The 19,300-nt window shown below is 41.5% G+C and overlaps 1 protein-coding gene across 8 annotated transcripts in view; it reads right to left on the bottom strand.

Annotated features, from left to right (window-relative positions):
- LOC110001119 (diacylglycerol kinase zeta) overlaps positions 1–19,300 on the bottom strand; it is a 73,159-nt gene that overhangs the window by 52,878 nt on the left and 981 nt on the right. For 6 of the 8 annotated variants that reach the window (XM_029281795.2, XM_065952014.1, XM_029281796.2 and 3 more), the window contains exon 1: positions 2,109–2,220. The exons of 1 other annotated variant lie outside the window; for it this stretch is intronic. Coding sequence is in view for 1 of the 7 variants with exons in the window: in XM_029281800.2 (XP_029137633.2) it covers positions 5,228–5,613 (386 nt within the window). In the remaining 6 variants the exon portion in view is untranslated. Of the gene's footprint in view, positions 1–2,108; positions 2,221–5,227; positions 6,840–19,300 lie in introns of those variants that run through there. One more of the 8 variants, XM_029281800.2, reaches the window with a different exon arrangement.

Here is a 19,300-nt window from a genome sequence, read left to right as displayed (position 1 = left end):
TCTCTGCACCAAACATTAACACAATATTTCCACGACTGTCTTCCTTCTTATTCAGTCATTTATTAACATGTAAATAGTTGTAATGCCAAACACATCAAGTAAAGGAAACCTAGCTGCCTTTAGTGTAAAGCTAACTAAGTTAGCAGCTGCTCCTTTTAATGAACTCGTCTTGGTTACTGTCCAATGGGGCTGGGAATCTTTGGGTGCCTCACGATTCGTTTTCAATTCTTGGGGTCAGGATTAGATTCGGAATCGATTTTTGATTCAAAATCATGATTCAAAGTCTACATACTTCAGAATCTACTCCAGTCATCTGTGAGACCGGCTGAATTTCTTGGGGCTCCATTTGTCTTTCTACTGAGGTAAAGAGCTCGCCTTAGCACTAAGCAGGGAGTGGCAGATTAGCCCAAAAAAAAAACAAAAAAAAAAACGATCTTTGGAAGTTATGAATCTATTTTTAAATCTCACAAGATAAGAATCTCGATTTTTACATAAATCAATTTTTTCCCCACCCTTATTGTCCAATAAGTGTGCAAGTGGAACACTGAAAGGTAAACAACGCACACAGTTTTTTTGTTTCAACATAGGAGTAAAAAATAAACAGACTAATGCTCAGTCTATCTTTGCATGCAGCCTCTACATCAGTAAGATGTAGCAGCACACAAACTGGAAGCTGGGAAAAAACTATACTCTGGGGAGGTGAGAAGTTCCGCCATTAAAATTCCTTTTTTTTTGTTCTGATATTGCACCAACAGATTTTTTGGCGTCCTACTTTAACCAGCTGCAAACACAACACTGACACATTTTCAAATCATGAGTAACATGATGATATACTCAGTTACTCTCCATTTGCTCATTCCTGGTCTCCTGTCTCTGCTTAAAACTCAAATATGTTCACCAGCAAGGCTCTAACTCTGTCTTTTTGGAGCCGGGCTGCTTGTGTACACTGGAAACTGCTGAAGAACAACACTGAGAGGCTGGAAAAACTGAAGCACAACAGCAAACGTGTGAGTCGGAAAAGATGAGAGAGCTATGAAGCATAAAGGTTCCTCAGAGCTGCATGGACGATTTTCTGTGGATTTATTCCCAGAATTAACAAACGTCTCTTTGCACCATCCAAATTACACCTACGTGATTACTCCACCAATATATATAAAAAAAAAAAAGGTTTTTACTTCCTGACATTTTAATGATTAAAAAACAAAATAATCCAGAATGATGAGCAGTAATAAGTCAATCAAAGATATATTATGTTGCAGTATATTTGTAGTATTATATTTCCATATAGATATTCAATACTGGTGTATGTTTTGCAGATTGAGTCATATATTTTAGATAATTACTATTTGTCTGATATTTATGTGCAGGTATCCAAAAATTATTTATTTTTTTGCAGATTCTCAATATTGCCATATATGTTTTGCAATTTCCAGTATTGCTGTTTATGTTGTAGTACCTATGGATGCAACATAGCATGCAGCATAGTAATCTTTTAAGCTCGATTATCTTGTTTTCATGATCGCAGATTGCAGATGCAGCTATTGCTGTAAACGATGCTTGGGAAGTTGTTTAGAGTGCCCTGTCGAAGTTATTAGACGCACTAGTGGTTTATTTTACTCTCAGCACTCTGCAGCACATGTAGCCGAACACGAGTTCTGCACTAGAATGGTTCACCATGACAATGTAAACAACTCTTCAGCTAAGCTGTGTGTTTAAGGAAGAAATCTTCAGGGAACTTTTGCATGACTTGAACAAAGTGGCTTTCTGTCCCCAAAACTTCTCGCACTCCTGCAGCAATTTCAACCATGACTAATGAAACCTAAAGTTGTTGGAAACACTGAGGCAATTGCATGACTTTGATTTCTATTCTGCATTATTATTCGTCATAAAAGTTCTCCCACCCCAGCTGTTGCACATGTTGCGGAAGGAAAGCAGCACTGCATCAGAACCCTAACAACCTGACTTCTCTTTGGCAGAGTTACAGACTGCTGATGTTTTCTTAAAGTTGCTCGCAAGAAACACAACATTTTGTTAGAATAAATAGAGCAAATGCAGATTTTTTTAAATTACAAATATTCTCAAAAAGCAAGAAAATGTGAGGAGCCAACCTGACAAAGGAGGAGAAAGCTATCCATGCATGATTCCACTCCTCTTTCTCATCTATCTAACTGCCGAGCTCACGCTAAACCCTCAAGTACAGTGATCGCTGATGGGGAAAAAAGAGAGAGAGAGGGAGAGGGAGGGGCGAGAGACACCACGAGTGTGAAAGGAAAGAGAGAGAGTAGGCGTGGCTTAAAGAGAGCGAGAGAGCCTGAGAGAGGACTAAAATAGCTTAGTGTACTTCCTTGTCAAGCAGATAAATATTCACCCACACATTCACACATGTGCTTGTTTTTCTATCTTAGTGAGGCCTGTCATTGACATAAGCCATTTCCAGGAGCTTAATGACACCAGAACTCAATTATTACCTGATGATTACCTGATATTACCAATGATTCGAAGAATAAATGATTTACCAAAATGTCCTTACTTTGCAAAAAAGGTCCCCAACTTGCAGGGTTAAAAACAGTCCCCGCAAAGATAGAACAAGTACACACACTCGAGCAGAAAGAGGAAACAGTAAAAAGATTGTGAGTGTGACATATCACACAGAAAAAGTGACCTCTGTCCTCTTTCTGCAGCGTGCGGTTTGGGAGTTATACAAAACTGGAGCACAAAGAACAACATGCAAAATAGACTAATAGGATTTTATCACAAAGACATCCCATTCACACACGCAGCAAACAGGAACGACCTGTTCATGAAGCGCTTTCATGATTTATGTTTCTGTACTTTTTTCCTTTTTGTTTGAGAAGAAGGCAAAATCTTTAAATTATTCCTCTGGAGGTCGTTTGAAGTACACACATGCATCGATTTGTGACGAGAGGTCAGAGCTATCGCTATGGAGATAGTGTACCTCTGGTGTTTTAAATGATTCGTTCAGCACAAAAACAGAATTTGTGTAACACACAGTAACACAAAAGTACATATTAATCAAAACTTAAGAAGGACAGCAACTCCTGAGTAATGCAAGGTCTGCAAAAATACTGTTATTGTCAACGGCGTTCAGGGTTATGGTGGTTCTGAAGAGAGCAATGTGACAGTTGTTTCTGGTTAAAAATGTCCATCAATGTAGGAATAATTTCACCTTTTGTTATCAGACACTTTAGTGCGCAAACAACGTTTACTGCGCGTCATTGACGTGAATATTTATCTGCAGCGTCACAGCCGGTCTCTAAATAAATCTTACATTGAAAACAGAAATCTTTTTTGCCCCTCACTCTAATTAAGACTCAAAATATGTAAAAAAAAAAAAAAGAAAAAAAAGAAAAACAGTTCTAAAAATATTCAAATATCTTTAAATCGAACATTTTGAACGAACTGAAGAATATTTATTTTGAAGAGATAACTAATGTCTGAGTTATTTAAATCATTTTTTGAAGTTATTGAGTGTTTTTTTAAAACTATTTACATTGATATTGTTTGTTTTGACTTGGTACCTATTTCCAAATACAAAGATATTTTTGGTACTAAATTCTCAAGTCTCCTGAGTTTTATTAAATATAATCAACAGTTGAATTTTTCCTCCTTCTCAATTTAGAATTTTCTGCTCTTAGTTGCCTTTTATTGAATGTTGGGTTACGTTTATGCTAAAACTTTACTTTAAAAGTAGACGTGTGCTACACTAAGATGTTGTGTTGTCACCACAGCTTCACAGCTTTTAAAATCAAAGCGTGTAATTCTGCAATCTGATTACATTTCACACTCTCATACCAAGGACAAACCACTGCCCCATGATCCCTCTCCTCCCTCCAATGACACACTGACACTTGCGTACTCCAGCGTCCAGTCGAGCTGGAGGCACGGCTGTCATCGTTGTTGCTGTTGGCATGACAACTGCGGCCCCTGTTGCCGTGGGAATCATGTCCCCTGACCATGTGATGGCTAGTGACCCACTGGCAAGGTTACGCACACAAACACACAAATAAAATCTGGAGCATGCACTTTGTCATCAAGTAATGAGGGAAAATCCAGGATTCATAAGTAGAAGATTGGATTAACCCTTTGTTGTCTTGTGTGATGCTTTACAGGTGAACAGTTTGAATAAAAAAACAGCACGTGTGGCAGTGCGTCTCAAGAGGGCATCGTGTTGTTCCTGCAGCTGTGATCCGTCTAAGTCGACTGTGGCTCTCAGTCTCACACATCTGTTCACATTCGCTCTAATCAGGGTGGTGAGCCGACTCTCAACCAATAGCTCCACCTGCTGGTCAATATCCACTACTACATCTGTGCAGGCTGCACCACCGGCAATACTCTAAGATTCTGAGATCTGATTGGATGAAGAACTTCAGTTTCTGTTCTTAGTTTGGAATAGCTTCAGTCCGATGTTGTCACATTTTCTAGACTTTTTTGATGCTGATGAACTGATCCATTTTATAAAAAAGGCAGAAGCTTCTATTTCATAAGTCATAAATTAATCTGGACTTTACGCTCGGATATGTTTTGTTGCTTTTGCAGGCGGACAAATGAGGTCTGACTCATGTTAAGCTGCGACGTGTTTTATAGGGGGGTTGATGCATCACGATGCGGACGGGGTCGAGTCTGCAGTCATGCAGTGATTGAACATAACCGATCTTTCTGTTCTGCTGTTGCTTGTGGATTTCCCGTCCACGGCTGGAAACTAAATAATCAATTTATTTAGTTTACAGTGTAAAGACATTTATTTCAACTTGTTGAGCACTTTCTAAATAATAAAAAAGAGATTTTTATATTTATCCGACTGCTTGTTTTCATGATTTAAAAAGTCGCCAAGGATGCAACACATCCGGATGTTTGTGATATCGAATCGTGAGACCAGTGAAGATGCACCGCTCTAGAGTCTTATAATGTAATCTGTATTGATATCTTTAAAAATTGGAATCAAGATCGTGGTGATTATATTTAAACTATCTTGTTATATGTTATATCTCAATGTTTGATTGCCTTGTTCTGGAGAGCAAAAGTGTGTTTTTCCAAATACTGACGATATGAATAAAACAACTTCACGGTGTTATGATCGAGGTAATCCAGACTGTTTTCATTAAATGTCCTTCTCAAAAGTTCAAAACAACACAAATAAAGATGGACGTGCATCGAAAACAAACCCGGACAGCGTGATCTAATCTCTCTGCTCCTCCTTCAGTCTTACCTCTTGGTGAAGATCTTGAGTGCGGTGAAAGACTTGGAGCAGCCGGTCAGCGCCTCCTTCTCTTCCTCCACGCGGATCGGAGGAGGCGATAACACCAGCGGGACGATGGAGGAGGAAGAGGAGGAAGGCAGGGAGGAGTTAGAGGAGGAGGAGGCGGAGCTGAAATCTCCATCACCTCCTTGTAGCGAACGTTCTTCTTCTCTTTCCGTTTGCTCTTCGAGGGTGTCCTCACGGGCTGCGAGTCCAGCTCCACGTCGCGTCACATCGGGGTCTAGCACCTGGTCTGGATCCATCGCAAGAATTCCCTCCATTCTTCCCGTTTCATGACCTGATTTATATCGACGGGGACGTTTTTGTCGCTCTTGCAGAATTTGAGATATTCTCATAAATCGAAATAAGCCTCCAAATCGCTCCTCCAAGTCCTCTGGTCAGATCCTGGACTAGACTTTGGGACTCAAGCAACACCACGTTAGTCGATTTATAAAGTTGTTATGGAATGAAATACGCCCTATAAACACAAAAGACTAACAAAATCCAGTATCCACAACTAGAACTGCTACTCATCAAATACTCAAAATAGCACTTAAAGAATCATAATGAAGGCCGGTTGATGGCCAAGGCTCACACCAGGGTCCATAACAAAAACGGCTAATTTAAGAACGTCTATAAAGCGAGACAAAAACAGGTCTGCATGGGAGATTTGACAACTGAGATTCACTTAAAAATGGCCGTGCTGTAATCTAAATACTTTTCTTAACTTCTAAAGTAGGACAGTTTGAGTACCATAATGAAACTTCAAGAAAAGAACTACAAGTTAAAGCCCACATGAGGGTCCACAGCTAAAACACCTGATTTATGCACTCCGATTTAAACCAGATTGTAGAAAAGTCTTCTCATATAAATGTACGAAAACATGGTCACGTTATTCACTTTTCTGTTAAATGAAAGTGCTGCACCCACAGTTTAATCATTGAACTGTTGCATTCGACTTTCGTGCAGCAGGTGGAGCAACAACGGCGTTTCAAACTTCCCCAAAAACACCAAAAAAAAAAAAAAACTCTACCTGAGAAATCATGTTCAGCATTCAAAATGTTCAGTTATATCACTCCTCCAGTGCTGCAGAACTTCAAACATGGCTGCCCTGCTGAAGCTACAAAGTCAATAATCCACATGCCAAAGGTCTTTTACAAGACACAAGGTGTGTGTGTGTGTGTGTGTGTGTGTGTGTGCGTGTGTGTTTGTGTGTAGAGATTAGTGCTGGGTCCTGAGGGAGAGATAATCCTCCCCTGCATTCCTCCTCACGTCTCCATGCAGGAGTGGAGCTGTCAGCAGCAATAGTATCAGTATCAGAGCTTTACTCCTCTTCTTCTATCTTTCTTCTTCTCCTCTTCCTCCTCCTTTTCTTCTCCTTCTTTTCTTCCCTCCTTCCTTCACACTTTCCTCCACTCCTCTCCTCTATTCTTGCTGTCTTCTTCTTCTTCTTCTTTAGTTTCTTCCTGATTTTAATTACACCCCATGTGAGCCTGACACCCTCGCACACACACAGCTATATCGCACGCTGCACACACACACACACACACTTTGGTAAACACACTCACACACTGATCCTCCCCGCCCGGCTCAAACCAGGAAGTGGATAATAAAAACAATCAGGGCCCCTGTGTGAGCTGTTCTCTCTCCTGCCTGACTGAAACTCCCTCACTGACTTTTTGACTTCTGACTTTGTCGATTGATTTCTGTTTTGTTTTTGTACCTAACGTGGACATAAATGAACGCACATGACTTTTATTACATTATTTATAACATTAACTTGGTGGCGACAAAAATCTGAGCTAAAAGTGGGAGAAAAAGTGTTTGTTTTTCTGCATTCAAAGCACCAATGATGGCCACATTTTAAAAGATTGGACATCATCTTTAAGTCTGATGTCTGCTTTAGAGGTTTATATTAAAATATTGAAACATTATGGATGCTACAAAGAAGACGTGTTGTGTTTAATTGTTCAGTTAAAGGGGACATATTGTGAAAAATCCACTTTCACTGTGTTTTTGAACATATAATTTGGTAACCTGAGTGTGTACCGACCCACAAAATGTGAAATTAACTCATCCAGTGCTTTGTTTGCGGTCTGCATAAGACCACAGGAGACTGTTTGAAAAGGAGGATAATATGTCCTCTATACTTGTTTATAACTGTTTCTAGTCATTTGTGATTTTGTTGCAGACACCAGAGAATGCTCCTAAAGCCACGATAACACTTTTTCTACCAGACTCATTTATCAGGTTGATGCAAATGAATAACTTTTCTAACGAATCGAGGTCATTCAAGTCCACGGCGACTAACTTTTACAGCCTGATAACACTCATTAAATTACATTTGAGCAGATGAACTCTGATGCAATGAATCAAATCATAAATGTGTTTTACAATCCTGCCAACAGTAACTCTGTAAACCACGTTTCTGCATAATGTGATGTCGAGTTTAAGCTTTACAATTTAAATTTCTTTGCAGACTGTAAGGGGGAGTTTGAGTGAATTTACGCAGTGGGAAAACTACTGTTTGTGAGAATTCCCACACCACATAAATGCAGCGTTGCATTCAACAAATGTTCCTCCAAATGATTGCTGCTCAGCTGTTCGCTTACAAATTCATCAAACCAGGACTGCAAAAACATCCGTCATTGCAGGTTTATATTATTTATTAAAGATGGAGTCAGTAGCTTGTTCCTTCAAAATAAAATACAGACTACGTCCTGCAGTGAGTGTGAGCTTCTGGGGGGGGATGAGACCAGGAGGAGGGGCCCAGTTTGAATGTTCACAAACATTTCTACCGACTCAAACATTTCTAAATACTGCGAAGAGATCCGCTCCAAAACAGGCTGAACTTTCAAACAGCCAGGAAGTGAAAAAATCAAGTAGAAGGACCCAAAGTCAGACGGTCGAGGTCATGCAGAACTATATAAACTTAGTATTCTCCTTCCTCTCTAGCAGTATGTCTGTCCCTCCTCTAAAAGCATATCTTGAAAATGTAACCTTTTAAACTCAGGGCTACCCGGGTGGTCAAAGACTCTTCTAGAAAAAATGTAAACAGCTCGCAGCTCACACATATCAAGTTATATTCCTGAAACGTTAACTTTCTAAAACTGCTTCAAACGTTATTCAATTAGGAGGAAAGGGAGGATTTGTTGGGGACTATTTTCAGCGGCAGATTAATGCACTGTAGTGTGTTCTTCATGGTTATGTAGGAGCAGATCAGGCATGTTTTTTTGCATTAATAGAGCTCTAATTGTACAGTGATAGTAAGATATATCAATAACAGGCTGTGATACACACAGTACTTGGTAAAAATTAGCTTTAATCTGCAGTTTTTTATCTTTACAATTTGCTCACAAACCCCTAAATCAATCTGCTCACTGGCTAACTTTTAACTTGCACAACCAAACACCAGACAAACTTAACGTTACTCTATGCCCTGCTTGAAATGACCAGAGGAGGGCGCTGTCTCCTGATTGAAATGCAGACAGTCCATGAGCAACACTTCACTCTCCTGTCAGATACAGGATCCAATCACAAGGGGCTGATGGACGAGGAGATACTGGATGTTTATCGAGAAAAGGTGTCGACCACAATCGCAGAAACCATCCTGAAATCGGTTTCAGAGATCAGACCATGACAGAAACACAGTTTAACCAGGTTTGTCCTGTTGAGATTGAGAACCTCTTTTTCGAGGAGACCTGACCGAGACCGTCCACAGCATGATCACAAAGTTACAGACAGAAGAGACACAAAGCACAAACACTAAATAAACCATCCATGAGTCAAATCTGGGAGTCAGTCATTCAAGCAGTCGAGCTTCAAACATCGACATCCTGTAGAATCTGCTTCCAGATCTTTTTTTTTTCAGATTTAAAAACATTCTCGAGTTTCAAGTCGTCCTGCTACAGATTCCACACACACAGACTTCGAGACCTCGATTATTAACGAGACATATTCAGGAGGTTTTTGAAGCTTCAGCACTCTTTCTTTCAGAGGCTTTGGCACATTTTTCTCTCTGGGAGCAAACTGTTAAACGGTGTTAGCTGCTTACTCTGTCCGTGTTATTCATTTATGCTGCGTAATGTAACTGTGCATTATTTATGTGCATGCTCATGTGTGCAGAAATCCACGTTTGAACACTTGTGTGTCTGCACAGGTCTTTGCAAAATAAAGTCAAAGTGATTCTGTTTATACTTTCTTTGCAGCAATAGAGTGTGACTTCTATTTTATTTTTTTACTCATTCTGTCTTTTTAAAATGTAAGAAAGTAACAGAGATAATTTCTGTTTGATGTGGGGGAGGCTGTCGTTGAAAGAAAACGACGTCAATGTCGAGAGCAAATCCAAAAACCAGACCTCCTCCTCTTAACCTTCTGGCTCTTTTTCTGCCTCCTCAACAACAACGTCACACCTCCTCCTCCTCCTCCTCCTCCTCCTCCTCCTCCTTCTCACATTTTGACTGAAAACACTCACAGTTTGGGGGTTTTCTGCAAACATCATGATTTTCAATCTTAAGACTTAAAGAAAACGTTCACACTTACTAACATTTTCTTCTGTTTTAGACATTTTTGAAGCCTTTTCTCACCGAACACGCGAGGGACGTGTGAACTTCTCTGGATTCTAGTCCCGATAGAAACACTTCTATCATGACGTCAGCGTTACTCCACTGCACCCCGCCCTGAGTGTTATATAACATTATTGGATCTGTGCAGGGATAAATAAAGGACATATTTAAATATAAATATTGTGTAGGTGAGAGAATAAAAGCGCTGTGTGAAAAGAGAGCTTTGTTTATGTCGTTATGGTGCGATATGATTTTAGTGTCAGTCTCTCTGACAGACACACAGAGCACAGCGAGGTACTTCACCCACACACACACACACACACACACACACACACACACACACACACACACACACACACCTGCTCCCCCTCATCCAGCACCCACTCAGTATTTCCATGACAAATAAAAACGGCACTCGGGCGGCGCGGCGCACAATTCGCACAGATCCTTTTAACTTCCCAACACCCACCGCTGACCCATTTTCTGTGTTTTCTCTCTAATGAAGGACTCTGATTATAAACTGAAACATTAATCCCAAACATGACCCCGAAGCAAACAATTTGACTAATGAGAGGAGAGAAAGGTCGGCAGCAGCAGCCAGCGTCGCTTTGCTAGTCTTGTGGGGACATTTACATGTAAACAAATGAAGAGTGTTAACGTGTGACACGTACATGAATGTGTTTACGGATCGTGTTTTCTGTCCTGCTAAAGTGGCGCGATAACAGTCGTGAAGCCGCTTGAGTGCTGTGTTCATTCAGTCATCAGGGAGGAGCTGCAGATATTAAAGGAAGAATGAGCGACATGTTCTACATAAATATATCAGAAATCAAGTCTGTGTAAATGTGTCTCTGAGTCATGACTGTCTACAATGAGGGAGAAGCTCGAGTCCCGCTGGCTGTGTTGTTGTCAGAGCCGTGTTTACATGGACGGGACGGCCGGCTCCTCCCCTTGTGTATAAAAGCTGTGCGTCTCTGTAGGATTCAATGTGGAGGAGGTGTCAACAACCAGCGGTTTGTTTTTTGTTTCATGCTGGTGGTCATATTCTGGATCAAAAACTCAACATTCTTCCTTTAATTGTTGCTGCAGAAACGAACCCTGAGAATCAGCGCCCTCCGGGTCTGACTGATTTATTTATTGCTCCGTGATAGAAGTCAGTATGGATCAAATAAGTGAGTCTATCTCCTCTGGATTGTGTGTGGACCGCTCCGATCACTGATATCGATTAACCTACATACTGACTGTGACCTGCAGGGGGGGCGGATGAGAGTGTCGAGTCTGGGTCAATAGTGCACGGTGTTACATTCAAACTGTGCAGCTGCAAACAGATTTGACACATAAACACCAATAAACCAGTCGCATTAACCCCTTCCTGATTGTCATCACTGTGACCTCATACCGAGTCTTCTTGGTTAAGTTACTTCTAATATGCTAACACCTCAGAAGAACCAGGAGCCGCCATGCGCTGCCCTCTCTGCCCCAACTTTCTCCACAATGACTAGCGAGGATTTTAAACTCTTCCGCTCTATTTTCACCACAAAGGAAAAATCTATTCAACTGTCTGACCTGTCTGCGCTCATGGTGCATGTAAGTGAGGGGGCGTTGCTTTTTAGGGAGTACAGAGGGGAGGGTGTAGACGGCGCACTGAAGGAATGCTAGTTTCAAAATGATAGTTTTTCAATAATTATTTTTCTTAAAACCTGCCTTTAAGTGAAACTCTCAAACATTTGTGAACTGCCGAACCAGAAACAGATTTTTGGAACGATGCAACTCGAACGAAAAGTCTTGCAGCCCCTTTAGAGACTGAAATTTGATTATCTTTCAATTCTAATTAAATAAATACGCCTCCATCTTTGTTGAAACCAACTTCAAAACCCTTCAAACTCCGCGACAAACTAGCTCAGCATCCTTTAGTTGAATAAGATAATCATTGGTTTCAAAATGGGGGTCCTATCCCTGCAGGGGGTCGTCAGGGGGGGTCACAGAAACTTGAGAGTGTATCGTTTGTTTTCTACAGTTTCAACAGGCTGTACGACATGCAGAGGGTTGGCGTTTTCGATGAATAAGTCGACTCACACTCGTGTGCACAGAAGGAGTTCGGGCTGATTTGGATTGTTTTTGCTGCACCATCCGAGTTCCTGTTTGTCCCTTTTTTTTTTTTCCTTTCTCGCTCTTTATCTGTGCCATCTGTGTTCGCCTCCATCTGTTGAGCTACGTTATGCAACTTTTTTGGCTTCAGCCGAGACGTGCATTGTTCTTCCCCTCCCACTCCCTCAGCTGGTCAGAGTTAGAGCGTGGACACCTGTCAATCAGGATCAGAGGTGTGATCGCCGTGCCTGAGGCTGCAAAAAAAGCAAGCGCCACGATAAACCATCAGAACATAAAGACGATGAAATGACTCACAGAGATGCTGGCTGCAGGATCCCAGAATTTTAAACTTTGATAAACTACTAGACAAAATTTTACGATAGTGATTTCTTTTTTGATACCTCAACAGCGTGAACAGACGTCCTCTGCACCCGTTGATGGATTATTTCTCATTTTAAATCACCAGAAATTGCTGCACACTGTCTAGAATAAAGTGTTCCTGCAATTCATACACTTTGAGAATGTTTGCCTGCAAATTTTGATGGATGCAATCCTCTCCTACACACTTGTCAGATTTGAATTTGAACCCATGGCCGCTGCAAAGTGGACTGCAGCCTCTGTAAATGGGTCAAACGTCTATTTTCCTATTTTACTATTTTCCACAAGAATGGACTTGAGCTTGTATATTTTTTTTCTAGTCTTCTGTCGACTCAAAGCGCTTTTACACCGCAGGTCACACCTACACACTGGTGGTAGAGGCTGCTGTGTAAAGTGACCATCCATACGCCACTGAAGAAGCAGCGGGAGCATGTGGCTGCAGGAGCTGGGGATTGAACCCCTGACCTTCCGGTTGAAAGACGATAGACTCTACCAACGGAGCCACAGCCGCCCAGAATAATGATGGCTGAAAATAAAAGAGGCTCGGGCATCTGACCCCAAAGCAACAACAACAGTCAGCTCCAAAATCTGATCAGACCCAGGCTGAGGATGTGACTGTTAGGTAGGAGGTTATAGCGCTATCACTACTGATACAACACACATGCACTGATTTGATTACATGGCATCTGCAGAGGGTCCGCTCACTCTGCCTTTTAAGGGGCCTGGTTAGTGCGGGAAAAACATGAAAACTCTGATGATTTTGTTTTAATTCTTGCAGCAGATAAACATCTTATCCCGAAGGAAGCACGAGAACCTCCATGTTACATCTTTCAACGAGAAAAAATATCCTATAATAAGCAACAAACACAATTAGTGTTATTACTGCCAGGAAGTCGTATCTGCATCTGTCAGCCACGATACCGTGGACAATATTTATGTTTTGTTTTCTCCTGTGAGATAATTAAGAGTCTCCTCGGAAGGCGGCCAGTCTGGTTTCCATCTGCAGGGTTTCTTGTCACTGATATCGTCGGTGCGTGTGAGATTAAAAAACAGCAGATGCAGCGGTAACCTTGATGGGACGGTTTCCAGCTCAATGTGCATTGTGTGTTTTAGCGACTCTCCCTCGCTCATATTCTGCAGGAAAAACATGACAGTGAGAGTCAAATATTCACTCAGACGTCGACAGGGTTTGGAATAATAATCGGCAGAGTTAGAGCGACCCCCCTCCGAGTTGCAGATGTTGACGTATGCACGCAGCGCCACACATCCAGCTGATCCTTACACAACTCCTCTAGTGAGTCAGGGGAACTGTGCCAGCCCGCCCCGCCCCCTCACACACACACGATGTGGATTACCAATGATACTAAATTATGCTGAGATTAGGCCACATGCTGGCAGTGACATAACAACCAGCTGATGAAGCTTCACTGTGTCTGACTATCTGACTTCCAGCTTGCTGATGGGAAACATCCGCTTCAATTAAACATCTGGAACATGTAAACTATCTTTACCATAAGTCACGCAGCTAAGCGTGCATCACACGGACGTTCCCGGGGATAATTCCTGTGGATTAAAATCGTCTGGTTTGATGTTTATGATGCAAAATGCAGCCTCAGACTCCAGCTCCAAATCCAAACCCAACAAAAATAACAGAATATAAATGCCAAAGTGATACTGGCTCATCACCTGAAAATGTTGCATGTTTAAAGATGCTTGGAAACGCTCGCAGAGTGGAAAACAAATCTGCAAATCTGCTTTGCATGAATCGGTCGGGCTCTAGTCGCAAACACCAAAGCTTTTATTTTCACATTCAGCTCATGTATTATATTCAGTAAGCCATAGTGGAAAGGACCTTGATCACTATTTTTAAGTATAATGAATCGCCGTGTGCAGCCCCCTCACTCTCACATCTCTCCATCAGTGCATGTCCACAGGATCGTGTTTGTGCATGTGTGTGTATTTCAGACTTTGTGTGTAGCTTGTTCAACGACAGAATGTAAGACTGAGTTTAAATCCTGGAATTTATAAAGTATATCATATATGACCGTATGTATTTAAGACACCTGTGTACGCCCTGTGATGATGCAAACCTGAGGAACTGGCAGGCAAAGCGCGTTTGCAATAAAGTTACCGTAAAGTGATTTTCAGAGTGCCATGGATTATTGATTTATCTTTCATTGTTTGTTCCTGCAACCGAGCAGCACCTGAGATTATAGGCTGGCTGTGCACGGGGTACACAGTTGGTTATTTGGACCAAAGCTTTTCCTGTTGGGGTAAGGTATTGAGCAACTAAATATTTCTGCCGGATAAAAATAATGTTTTTTTTGTTTGTTTTTTTTAAATGGAGTCCGGCCGCTTTGTAGAGAGCAAAGTAACATCTTACTTTATGGTAAATAGCAAATAGTCAAAGTGCTTTTACACCACAGGTCACACCTTCACATTCACACACTGATGGTAGAGGCTGCTGAGTAAAGAGACCATCAGTATTAACTCATCCATTCACACACCGGCGACAAAGCAGCGAGGGCAACTTGGGGTTAAGTGTCTTGCCCGAGGACACATCGGACATGTGGCTGTCGACTGACTCTACCACTGACAGCCACAACTTCTTAACTCAATGTCTTATAAGACTTAGAGGAACAATGTGAGCCTGTCAGTGGAGAGAAAAACATGTTGCCTGAAGCTATCTGAAAAGCTTCTCGTAACTATTCGTCTTTTGAACAGTAAAATATCTCCCAGATGTTAAAACACAGGTCCTAACTCGTCTCTGAGCACAAAGGTTGCAGTTGTGACTCCAGCAGGGTGTGGTCAGACGAGAAACACTGAACCAAAGAGGTCAGTGAAACAATGCTGTCCAGCTCGGTGTCGAGTTACTCTCTAAATAATTCACCCTGTGCATTCATCATCATCATCGTCGTCATCATCTGTGTGTTTGTCTACGTTTCCATGGCAATAAGAAATCTCAGAGAACACAGCGGTGCGCCCGGAGCAGCTGTGAGGGGAGAGGCTTGTGTACGCAGGAGGGACGACAATCAGATTAGAGACGACGGCACACCAACTGTTTCTACAGCAACAGACAACAGGCCAATATTTCAGACGCGGAGGAAGAGAAAGTGCTCCACGTAGAGCTCTCATGTGCATGTTTGCATCTGAAGTCCTGAGCAAACACGAGCAGGAACAGTGTGTAAAAATCTACTCATGATTAAATCCTTCAAAGTCACACCTCAGGAGCCAAGGGGGAATGAAACGCTGGGGTCAAAAGACGTGAAAATAATCATCTTGGACGGAGCGACGAGAGGATTAAATCTAAGACTCTCGCTCGGTTTTGAAATGTTTACAGGATTGATGGTAACAGCCGAGAAAATAACACAACAAAACGTCTGTAATCTGTTCAGAGAGCTCCGTGTGGAGGATTTAAAGACACAGAAATAATGAAAATGTCATTATGGTTAACCGCAGTAGGACGAGGTCAGGAATACAGACAACAGGAGGATTTGACTGAATCAAAAGCAGATTTATTTGTGTGAAAAAAAGCTGTAATTTTATGATAGAAGAATAAACTTAAAATAGGGCTGCAACAAAAGATTACACTGGGGTAACCGTCTAGTTGATTAAAGGTCCAATCAGTAAGATGTGTAGTGAACAAAACATGAAGAACTAAAACGAAACAATCAACGGTAAATCAAATTGTGGACTAAAACAGGCTGCACTCGGCTGGAGGAATAAAATGACCTCGTATTGATGTATTGAAAATATAAAACGCCACAGCAGCTGCAGCCCACGCACAAAGCACAGAGAGGAGTGTGAAGAGGGAGATGCACGGAGTATAACGAACTGGGTAGCAAAGAAAAACAGTGAAAAAAATCTTCAGTACAAGTTAAATTTAAGCTTTTTAAAGGACACTAATTTGGAGCTTCCTCCAAATTAGTGTGTATTTTATTAACTCCCACCTTTCCTAAGACTAAGACAATACATCTGCACAGAATGAGGAAAATCTGCCATGTGCAATACAATAGTTTAATGATAAAATGATGAAATGACGTGCAATAAAAAGACAAATCATGGAGAGCAGATTTCTACGGTGGCTGGGGAGTTCTTGTAACAAAATTACAAGATGTCAAACGACAGAATCTTGACGAAAAGGGAATGTACCAAATGCCAGAAGTGACCCGGATGTGATTGAGTGAGGGGTCATTTTGTTTGTTTTGGCGGACAGCGATACAAAACATCGCTCTGTCACCACAGACTCAGAATCTGAGGGGTGTCTCCTGAGGTAGTAGCCCACGTCCTTTATACGACGCTTTAAATGAGAATATTTGTCTTCATATCATTAATCTTCTCTGAGAGGAGTGTATTTGCTGGCTGGGTTTTTCAGGTCTGGAGCTACTATTCATGCAAACACAGACTTTCAGTGAGCCAGTCGTTGGGTTGCTGCAAACTCTCCAAGGACAAAAAAAGAAGGCAACACGATCTCTCTGACCCGCATTGTTTGAACACAGCAGAGCAGAAAACAAAACTCAAATCAGGACCACATCTCCTCGCCGGGCGTACACATCAAAACAAAATCCAATCACAAACAATCAAAGCTGCTCCTCCACCAGGCTCTCGTGTTTCATCGTCTTTTTTGTAATAAAAGCGCTGATCCCTCTGTGTTACATAAGAGTGAAGGCTTCAAACCTCAAGCATTCAAAAGTTCAAACTCGTTCAACCTTTTCAAAACCATTCATATGCTAATGTTGGTATTTATGAATTCAGGTAAAGAATCAGACTTCAGATGAAGAGCCTCGTGTATCGAGTCTCCCTTTCTTTACGAGGTCGAGAACCTTGAATTGAATTTACGTAATATTCTTTTGAATGTTTTTTTTAATCTGATTTGGAGAAATTTGAAGCTCTCGCATCGTCATCATCGACCACAGACGTCAAATAAAAGAGATAAGAGAGCAATAAGAACAATAATTTAAAAAGCTTGAAATGTCTACAATGTAATTAAACAGTTACAGCTAGTGATGAAGTCAAGACCACACTAACCGAGACCGAGACATACCCGAGACCAGAGTGCTCCGAGACCGAGACAAAACCAAGACCATAAACATCACTGATAAATCATCACCTTGTGTGCAGGGGGTCACTCACTTAAACTGAACACCGGGAAGGTTGCAGATCGTAACTGGGGGATAAAAAACAAACTGCAAATGAATTTAAGTTATTCAAGAGGTGCTTTCCTTCTTATCACAGTAATGACCTTGAATAAGAGCCGATCAGTGGCGGTCTTGATTTTAAATCTGGAGTCTGCCCAGCCTGAGACCGAGACAAGACCGAGTAAAAAAACTTTCTATTCCAAGACGAGACCTTGCAACACTAGATACAGGCAGGTATTGTGCGGATAAAAAACAACATTCCTAAAGTGTCCGAAGGGCATGCTGTAAAATATTCCAAGAGTTTGCTGCACTGACTGCAAGGTCAGTCCTGGCATGAGGAACCTAGAGAACCAGTTTCTCTCTCACTCGAGCGAGTTAAAGACAGACCAGGGTTCAGATGCAACAAGGAGGTGACATATGATGGTAGCTTTTCCGCTAAGAGCTTCATGGATGAATCGACAATGCGCCTAATTATTGCGTCTTTCAGGAAGAGAGGGCAAACCGACTTCCTCAAGCAGAATGCAGCGGTGAGTCTTCTAACTATCACCTGTAATGAATCTAAGTGCAGAATGATAAACAGCATCTAAGGGTTTAGTGTAGTGTTAGAGGCGTAATCTATAACTGCTACAACCATCCTTTAAATCCTTTAATCTTCACTGCTGATGTCTGATTTAAAACCTCAGAGCTGCACTTGAAAGGCAACGTTTGTGCAATCTAGCTCAGGATGTATAGTCCAGTGTTTCCCACACATAGAAGATACCTGGAGTCTACCTGCTCAGCTTCACAGAAAACGACAGCTGCAGAGGAAACGGCAGACTGGCTCGGTCAAAGATGAAAAAACACGCCCGCAAACTGTTTAAATTACATGTTATAGAATCCAAACTATTAAACCTTTGTCACTAATTCTAATGTTGATGTTGATGTTTGACACACACGTGAAGAGTCTGGTGTAAAGCATCCTTTGGCCGAACCCTTGTGTGAACACCTTAAACCGTTAAGCTGTCTGCAAGCACCAGACTAAATCTCCTCACTGCGTCCACTGAGAGGAGATCAGATCACCTTCCATGGAGGCGTGCAGCTTCAAAGATAAACCTCCATGCTGTTTACACATCACAGCAGAGTGCAGCCATGACACACGTGTTCCTGTGTCGTATAGGGGCTTTCACACCTGCAGAAAACTCCTGAAACACTCTGGATATTTACCGGAGGAGCTGCATCGAGAAACAGAGAGGAAACATTGTCCACCATATTTGTTTTTCTGCTACACACAGTCACATTTGATCACCCCGGTTTCTGTAAGTTCTAGTGTCTGTGGAATCGTTACTACAAACAGCCTGCGTGTGTGGTCTCGCGGTCCGGCTGAATCATTTAGTGTGAGCGTTCAGAGGATTATTTAGGAAGTTAAAAATCTGTTAAACTGTCCTCATCCTCATTTCCTCAAGTCTTTAAAATCATCTTGTGTGCAGCCAAACTCATTGAAGCATATTACACTTCCCTTCTCTCCAGCCACATCCTGTTGTTCAACTATTGTTACATCTGGGTTTCAAAACTATCATTCAAAGACTGTTTTTGTTTGCTAAAACTAGCCTCTCAAAAATATCTGAACAATAGTTTATCTTATACACATTGCTCGCTTAGTTTCCACTAGCAGAGGTCTTTGCATTTGCCATCTCCTCCATCCTTTCCTGTCCATCCCAACGTCCAAATATAGTCGCTATTGTCTCAAAGAAAATAAAAACAGAATGGCAACAGCATAATAAATGCCAATTTAGAGACTTAAAGGAAGGATGAGTCCACCTCTATTAAACAGTTTTTGGATGAAGTGATCTTAACCTTTGCATAAGGATATCAGGACAAATAGGAAATGTGTGCACAGC

Source organism: Labrus bergylta, chromosome 24 (assembly GCF_963930695.1).
Source record: "Labrus bergylta chromosome 24, fLabBer1.1, whole genome shotgun sequence".
In the NCBI taxonomy this organism is placed as follows: Eukaryota; Metazoa; Chordata; class Actinopteri; order Labriformes; family Labridae; genus Labrus; species Labrus bergylta.
This window is presented reverse-complemented; position numbering and strand designations above follow the sequence as displayed.